Raw genomic sequence first — 8,740 nt, 5'->3', positions numbered from 1 at the left:
AACACAATCATAAATAACATCTCACAAACTCATCTAAAATGTTATGCAGCAAATATGACACATGAAAGTTCCACTTTGAGACGTTTATTTCTTTCCAGACACGCTCAACAAACACGATCAAAGAAAGTGTTGGGTATTAATATTATCATTTGTTTAACTTGTGATAAAAAATCTATCTTTTGAAAATTGCTGTCACTATTATCCCTATGGAATTCCCGTCATTCACAATATTCATCAATGTGGAATCATAACGTTTCCTCCTGAAATATGCAAATACAATCTTCATTTGTATAATATTTACCAGTTACATAATATTACATTTTCAATATATCTACATTTCAAACCTCATGACGATTTGTCAACCTCTTGGGTTATTCTCTTTCAATGTCTGAAATTAGACGAGCTCCTCCGTAGTTTCAAGAAAAGCTGCTAGGGGGCCCAAACCTACGCCACTTACTCTCTGCCCCAACAGCAATCTAACTCTCGAAAATCACGACCATAGCATGGACAGAACTCGGGGTATCAAAACCAGAACTATCTCTGAGGTACCGTAACAAGCTGCTATGTGGCCTCAAAACAATTAAAGTAGTTATCATTTTTAGCATTTTCTGAAATATCAGTTATTAAAAGCTTCCAGATAAAAAAGGACGTCTATTATGATAATGCATCACAATACAATGATAGCTACGAGAAATATCATTACGTTAAAAGTGACACAACCATTTTACTCCTAAACCTGTAGTAGGGAGTGAAATGTAATTATAATAACGTTACATATCCTTCCTATACTTATGTTATGGATTGAAATATAACAAGCCATTTCTTGTTTACTCAGTCTAACTTTCAATACGACATTTATCACTATTATAGTCAATTTGAAGTGTTATTTTGACTATTTGTTATTATCATATATAGCTGCACGTCTGTAGACAATGTCAAGATGGCGATACACCGAAGGAATGGTGGCAAGACATGTCAAGAAATACGAAGTACTTCTTTGAAATGCCTGAAAAGTACAGAAACTACCGGTAACTCGGCATTTGGTCGCGGTGAATACACCATTTTGCCTTTCACATCAGCATCAAAGCCACGTTTTTTTGCAGGCATTTTTCTTGTTTTCTGCGTTTTCGGCTTGAGGAAAGAACCTGAAATTCCTCGTACAAGAGAGGAGATTTCTTTTCTACCAGTTGGCCACCGGATGTGACGTCACACTGGACGTGACGTAACGGCCGACCAATCGGAAATGCATGGTGTACGTTTGTAATGTTTACGAGTTGTTCTTCCAACATCACGGCACCCTCCCTCCGGAAGCCATCTCCAACTCTTCAAACGCTGCAGCTTCGAGAGCCGAGGGCTGGAGGACAACACCTGGAAAAAAAAACAGAAAAGTGTTGGTATATATTTTGCCAAAATGTTCCAAAAGTTTCCTATATAGCTATTTCCATAAATTTTGTGTTTTATGGTGGCAGCAAAACCAGTCATTATGGTCAAGCTATGAGCACAACATTGACAAACTTACTGCGTTTCAAACGAGTGAGAATTATAATGTGTTAGTTACTCTCCAAGCAGAGGTTGATGTGAAAAATGGTGAGTGAGTGAGTGAGTGAGTGAGTGAGTGAGTGAGTGAGTGAGTGAGTGAGTGAGTGAGCGAGCGAGTGAGTGAGTGAGTGAGTGAGCGAGTGAGTGAGTGAGTCAGTGAGTGAGTCAGTGAGTCAATGAGTGAAGTGTGTGATTGGCTGATTGAGTGAGTGAGTGAGTGATTAGGTGAGTGAGTGAGTGAGTGAGTGAGTGAGTGAGTGAGTGAGTGAGTGAGTGAGTGAGTGAGTGAGTGAGTGAGTGAGTGAGTGAGTGAATGAGTGAATGAGTGTGTGAGTAAATGGATGGATGGGTGAGTGAGAGAAAATGAATAAGTGTGAGTGAATTGGGTGAGTGAGTTGGGTGAGTAAGTGACTGAGTAACTGAGTGGGTGTTTGGGGAATCTTGAAATATGGACTTGGCATTTATACGTAGTACATTTGCATCACAAAATTATGAAATAAGTGACCCAATATCCTCCCCATATTGAGACCCTTCAGAAGGGCCATCGCCTACCGTGGACCCAAAAACGCAACATCTGGAAGTCTTCCTTTAAGCCAATCTTAAATAGCCATTAGGACTTTAGATGATATAAACTGTATATACTTTGTCTGGCCCTTGCATCTTCCCTCATGACCTCAATGAAAAGCGGCTTGCAGGCCAATTTTGAGTTTTCATGAATAAACAAAGGTTCAAACAAACAAACAAACAAACAAAAATAAATGATTGATGTTCATGTCAAACTTTTCTAGGTCGAAGTCCTTACCGCCTTGTTGCTGTGGCGGGGCGGGTCTGGGCGCCCCTTGTTGCGGCATGGCGACCTGGTTCATGTACCCCATCGGGTTCTCTCTCTTGGCGTTCCTGGCCTCGATCTCCTTCTTGGTTCGTGGAATGCGACACTTGGAGAAGCAACAAGCCGTGATCACTGTGGACAATACAATAACGCCCTTAGTGATGCTATGCGGTACTGCACCTGTGTAGACGTCGTGTCAATCAGCCCAAGGAGCTTTTATATCATCTGATATGAAAGCTCCTTGATCAGCCTCATATTGGGTACCTATTGGCTGTACGTCATATATGCTATATGTCATGCAATGGGGTGCATAAAGATTACAACTTTCTTGCAAGACAAAGGTACATACGGATCAAATTTCCACGACAACAGTCGCTTTCTAAAGGATCGATATAACGACTAATCACTTCATAACAAAATGATCTTGAATAAACATGACGTCAGCAATCGGTCAAACGTGACAGGGAGTTTATATCATAAGATCACATGTCAATAAGATCACGTGTTTGTAACTCTCACAAGTTTACATTCTGAAGTGACTGGTCATCAGCACTGATCCTGAAGAAGGCAACAGTGGTCATTAAAAATTTGATCCGTGTTTAACTCTGTATTGGAAGAAAGTTTAACATTGTACACCAAGACTCAAGTGCTATGCATCTAAATTTAAATGATAAATCTGATGGTTTGCGTTCCCATATGTTGCAATTTATTTCACGATAGATATGTTACCTATAGAGGAGACCCCGGTGACGACAATAGCGATGAGTTGCCACAAACGGAGCGGTCCTAGCACCACTGTCTCTGCTGTGATGGGCTCGACTTTCTGTGCAAAAAGTAAAAAAAGAACAAAATCAGACAAGAATCAAAGTATGTGCATCATTAATTAAGCTATGTACATACCAACAATCATGGCGATTCATCAAACCCCTTCCTAGTCAAAATCTGTCACAGAAAAATCGTTTGGGGGTCAAAACATGTACGCCTTACTGTCCTGTCAAAACATGTACGCCTTACTGTCCTGTCAAAACATGTACGCCTTACTGTCCTTTCCAAGAGCTCAAACATCATGTCCAGAAGATAGGATATCAAAACCAGAGGTTCCACGGCAGTGCCATTACATGCCGCTATATATCAGAATCTAACCCATGGCATTTCCAGGTCTTATAAAGACAATGTACCAAAAATCAAAACAATCCATCCAAGCGATCTCTAGTTATCTTGCGGACAGACATCGCCAGTAAAGACACCAAAGCAATTACTACCAAACAAAACCTCCATTTCACCGATATGATAATCTTTAATCTATAACAGTTGTCGTATAATAAACATAAGGGAAAGATCAGTCACAAAATGAAAAAAAATCTAGATATTTTAATTTTCACAACCCGTTTTATGTTTCGGTGCCAGACGTATGAAGCTAAGGGCACAACCCGCCGCATGTGCAACTTGTCCGTATGTTTTTGCGGAGGCCAGGTTCGCCACGTATTGCTGAAAACCTTTAAGCTGTACAGGACAGGCGCGTCGTCCGTACTGGCACGTACGGGGGACGAATTCGCAGCCCGATGGCACACAAAGTTTTGCAATTGCCTGCACGTACAGTTCTACGGCGTGTCTGCGCGCTCCAAAATCCGTCGGATTCCCTACGAGTACGGAGGTGGTACTTACCACTTACGGATCCCAAAAGATTGCCCACGTTTTGGCACGTAGACAGAACGTATTTGCACGCACGGTTGTGTCCTTAGCTTTATGAGATGGATCAATTGCAAGGAGGCTGTCTCTACAAGTAAGTTAACTTCAGTAATGAACTGGGACAACGGACGAAAGAAACTTGCCGCGTTTTGGGATTGTGTTTTTGATGCAAATGTACACCTGCATCGGCTACATACATGTATAGTGGCGAGAAACAGCTGTCCAGTCAGAAGCACATGTCTGATATACATCGAAGCGAAAGAAGGTAAGTGACTTTACTGGTTGTACAAAAGAAAACTGCAATATCCTATATATGCTGTACCAACATGATGAAATTATTAACGGAAATCTAGGCACAGCGACTGATAACAATGAATGTGTGCCGCAGTACATATCTTCCAGACTACAACTAGTGAGACATTCTCGCCATTACAGTCCATGATATTTACCCGTTATATTGTCTTCCAAGAAACATAAAACTGAGCCCTTCACAGTTTGGCTAGACGGCGTATAATGGCTGGGACGTGGGAAGAATTAAAAAGCACGACAAGTGCGATATCAAATCTATTGGTGCCAATTCATCTCCGACCCTCTGTATCGATCGAGTTGTATTAAACGACCACAACAACGGCTACTGGGTCAACCCGCTACAGAGACCAATAGTATACACATGCCCATAGCCAGGATTTCGTTTGGGGTTCTTTCGTACAATTTAGCGAATAGACAGCACCTAAGGTGCAAGCTTTCCGAGGTGAGGTGTCCAAGGGCATTCCTTCCCTCTGAAAATAACCCTCTGAAATGGCATTTCCTGCGTTTTGTTCAGAATTGAAAATGAAAACTTTTGATTACATTTATAAAGAGAAGATCCACTAATTATTTTGTCGGCACCTGTGAGTGTATGCGTGTGTTGGGAGCTAGGGGAACCTCAGAAGCACCGAAATCATTGCCTACCGTACGGGCGTACTCTCCCAGTAGAGGTTAGGCCCCGGCTGTTTTTTACGTTTAAGGGGTTTTCGTCGGGCTTTCTACTAGTATTTCGTACCGTTTCGCGGCCACAATAGGAAGCCCAATAAAACGCATAAAAATGTCAAAAACAGCTGGAGCCTAACCCCTGATTGAATAGTGTAAGGACGTGTCATGCTGTATCTTAAGGTGGGGTCACACATGCGTATATATTCAAGTCCGTTTGAGGTGCGTATGAAGCTCTTAGTCTCTACCAGGCTCCACAGGTCGCGGGGAAAATGGTACAAATAGGACAAATATAGATACATAACATGCCAGATGAGTTAGCTGACCGAGAAGTATGGTTTCCGACCCAGCTAACTCGTTCTACATGTTACCTGTTTACGTTTGTCCAGTTTGTATTATTTTTACAACGACCCGTGGAGCCTGGTAGAGGCAAATACTCCCATGCGCGCCTCATACGGACTTAAATATATACGCAGGTGTGACCCCACCTTTAGTCTCGTGTTAGTATACCAGTTGGCCGCAGTATTAATTTTACAACGCCCCTCTATGGCTGAAATTCTAGCAAAGCTGTCGAACTGTAGATCTGCTTACTGACATCCATTTAAAGTTTCTACTTATTAACCATTTGCATCTTTTTTTTTGCCTGTATAGCACAACTATAGAGTCTTGGATCTATAAGATATATGGTATGTGGGTACTGGGTAGGTGTTAGCAAGACAAAGGACGAATTCGATTATAGGCCTCCTAGCGACTGTCTTTGGTACTGTAGCAGGACATTCATTATTTGATTATTCCATGTAGTTTTTTCACATTCTATGTGTTACTTTACTTTATAAATCAATTATAATCCATTTTGTACATTATAGAGGAGGCTAGGCGGGCCTAGTTTAAGCTCCATACATTTCCCCATTCTCCTACACCTATTTATATGCATTGTTTATGTATCATATATTATTTTCTTCTGCAGATGAATAAACAGATAAAAAATGTCGGACCGGTTTTTCCGCCTCCAAACCGGACTGGACCGGGTTTTCCGCGGTCCGGACCGGACCGGTTTTTCCGAAATCCCTTTTATAAGGTGTATCCCATTGTACAAGAACACTATAAACCCAGACCAATAAAGAATCATGCAACCGCGTATTCTGACTTCATTCACATTATTCCCGTGTATCGATGTGTGAATGGGGACCAGATGTCGCTATGATGGAACTGTATCCAACCGTTAGTCGTTAAACGCACCGCCGCCGCTTACGTGGTTTGTATTAACCGACTTGAACAGTAGTAATCTTTTTTATGAAGAAACCCTACACCCGTGCAACTGTCAAATTTGAAGGTAAAACTCTCAATAGATATTTTTCCATAAAAAATGCACGCTGTTTAATCGAATATCTCATATTTCATAGTATAAACCTTGTCAGTATGTTTATTCTCGTCGTTGGAGTATGTAGAAGCTTGATTTTATCAATGACATAAAATTAATTATTGGTACCTTTTAGGTATCTTATTATCCTATGTATTATACTACATTTATTCCTCAGTTATTCACTTGAATGGTTATTGCTAGCCTCCACAAAATATACACTGGTTGTCCTGATTGCATAGCAAAGACCCTTATTATTATAATTAGAAGCCTGGAACAAAGGCAAGGTGGAGATGAACAGTTAGGGGATCAATTGTACCTCTCACAATTACTGTAAATGCATTTAAGTTCGCGGGGATTTAATTTCGCGGTAGCGGGAAAAAGGACTTTTCGCGGTGGATTTAATTTCGCGGTAATACAATAGACTGCAATCTAATACCATAATAGAAAAATGTTCGCGGTGGTTTTAAGTTCGCGGTAAAGTGGTCACCGCGCGGTGAAGTGGTCACCGCGAAAACCGCGAACATTAATCCACCGCGAACATATCTGCATTTACAGTATACGACATGGAACTTAACAAGCCTGTACCCAGGCTTAGTGGATATGAGCAATAAATGAATAAGAGAATCAGCCTACGCTGATACCACAAGGGACCACACTGTCCCAACCGCACATACCAAACAAGCCTTAATCCCAGGCTATATAGAAATGAGAATTGAATCTTTGCTCCGTACCGCATGGGAGAACTGTCCCAATTACACACACCTAACAAGTCTGGTTCTCGAACTGAACAATGAAGGAAACAATCTACATCCGTACCTCACAGGAGAATATTCCCAATTACACAAGCCTAATAAGCCTGAATTCCAGGCTATCTGGAGATGAACGGTAAGAGAATCAATCTCCGCTCCGTACCGCATGGGAGAACTGTCCCAATTACACGGTACGGAGAGCCGCACTATAGTAGAACGGGGCCTCCTAGTGGGGTTTTCAACACCGGTGTGCTAATAATGAAATGTGGAACACGTCACTAGTACTAGTGTATACGGTTTCTCCCAATGGGGTGTAAGTACACATTATATGTCTTTCCTATCTCGCTGTTTATATGTTTGACTTGAAAAAAAATCCCAGACGCTAACATAAACTGCCTACTTCCTGATACAGATATCATCTTCAGCATATTCATAACGTGATGAAAGATTAGTATATTAGGTTGAGAAATCTTCAAATCTACATACTATTTCATATATATAACAATACATGTAAGAGATTTTCGGCAGCAAATTTTGTTGTATCACGAATACATGATGTTTTAAGAAGACTAGGTTACATAGGAACACAAGTTGCACTCTCCATCTTAAGGGTAGTCGGCGTAATATTTTTCACTACAGAAATAATCGTTTAAGGATTCTATAATCTATCTAGTGTACACCTTTGTTTTCTTACCTTGTTCCTGGTTAGTTGTGCGGTAGCTTCCAGGTAGAGGTTTAATATGATGGTCCAGAGGAGCGCGAAGCACACGCAGGCTGGCGCCGCCATGTCTTCAATTTTTCTACTCAAGTACCGGCGCAGTGTATCACGGGAAACGGCGAGCATCATGAACAACAATACTGTAAATGCAGAAACTTTCGCGGTGGTTTTATATTCACGGTTTTCGCGGTGGCCGCTGAACCGCGAACTTAAAACCACCGCAAATATTCATAATACAGTATGCGACAACAGTACAGTACTGTAAATAAGCTACCGCAAATTCAAGACCACCACGAATTCGCCACTTTCCCGCTGCCGCGAAATTAAATCCCCGCGAAATTAATGCATTTACAGTATTGTATTTCCCTAAGGCCTGTAGGAAAACATTGTCTTTGGTGGTGTGTTCTTCTTCTTCGTATACTTATAATGTGGTTCAAACTTAACTTTAAAATGGCCATAATATCTATTTCACCAAACTAGAAAAAAAAACTGATCAAGAACGATTGCGCTTATCTTATTGTATGCCAAAAGGTTTGCAAAACTGGCATGTTTATTATCGCTTATTATTATTAATTTCAATATAAGATACGCCAAATAGCAAACTCATACAAGCAACTGGATATGATTAATATTTTCGGCCAGACGTTTCAGGTAGAATCCACAACCTAGCCTAGGTACCATCGGGGTACCGGTAGTACTCGTAGGTCGCTTCTATGTTCGCTTCTGCCACCGCAGGGAAGAGATATAAAATTTGTATAGTGTATAATGAATGTCAGAGCGAGAAGCGACTGTATATAGTATATAATGAACGCCGGATGGAACTTCTTTCCGGATGGTACCCAGGCTATACCGTTCGTCAGTGACACTGTACACTGTGATAAAAC

At 41.1% G+C, this 8,740-nt stretch overlaps 1 protein-coding gene across 1 annotated transcript; it reads right to left on the bottom strand.

Moving 5' to 3' along the window:
* Positions 1–1,288: 1,288 nt before the first annotated feature.
* LOC118424315 lies at positions 1,289–7,941 on the bottom strand. Its single transcript, XM_035832860.1, has 4 exons — positions 7,833–7,941; positions 3,098–3,191; positions 2,342–2,500; positions 1,289–1,368 (listed from the first exon to the last, which is right to left on the bottom strand). The coding sequence occupies exons 1-4, from the start codon at positions 7,923–7,925 to the stop codon at positions 1,289–1,291; spliced, it is 426 nt and encodes a 141-aa protein (XP_035688753.1). The 5' UTR covers positions 7,926–7,941.
* Positions 7,942–8,740: the final 799 nt, after the last annotated feature.

Source organism: Branchiostoma floridae, chromosome 10 (genome assembly GCF_000003815.2).
Source record: "Branchiostoma floridae strain S238N-H82 chromosome 10, Bfl_VNyyK, whole genome shotgun sequence".
NCBI classification, from domain to species: domain Eukaryota; kingdom Metazoa; phylum Chordata; class Leptocardii; order Amphioxiformes; family Branchiostomatidae; genus Branchiostoma; species Branchiostoma floridae.
This window is presented reverse-complemented; position numbering and strand designations above follow the sequence as displayed.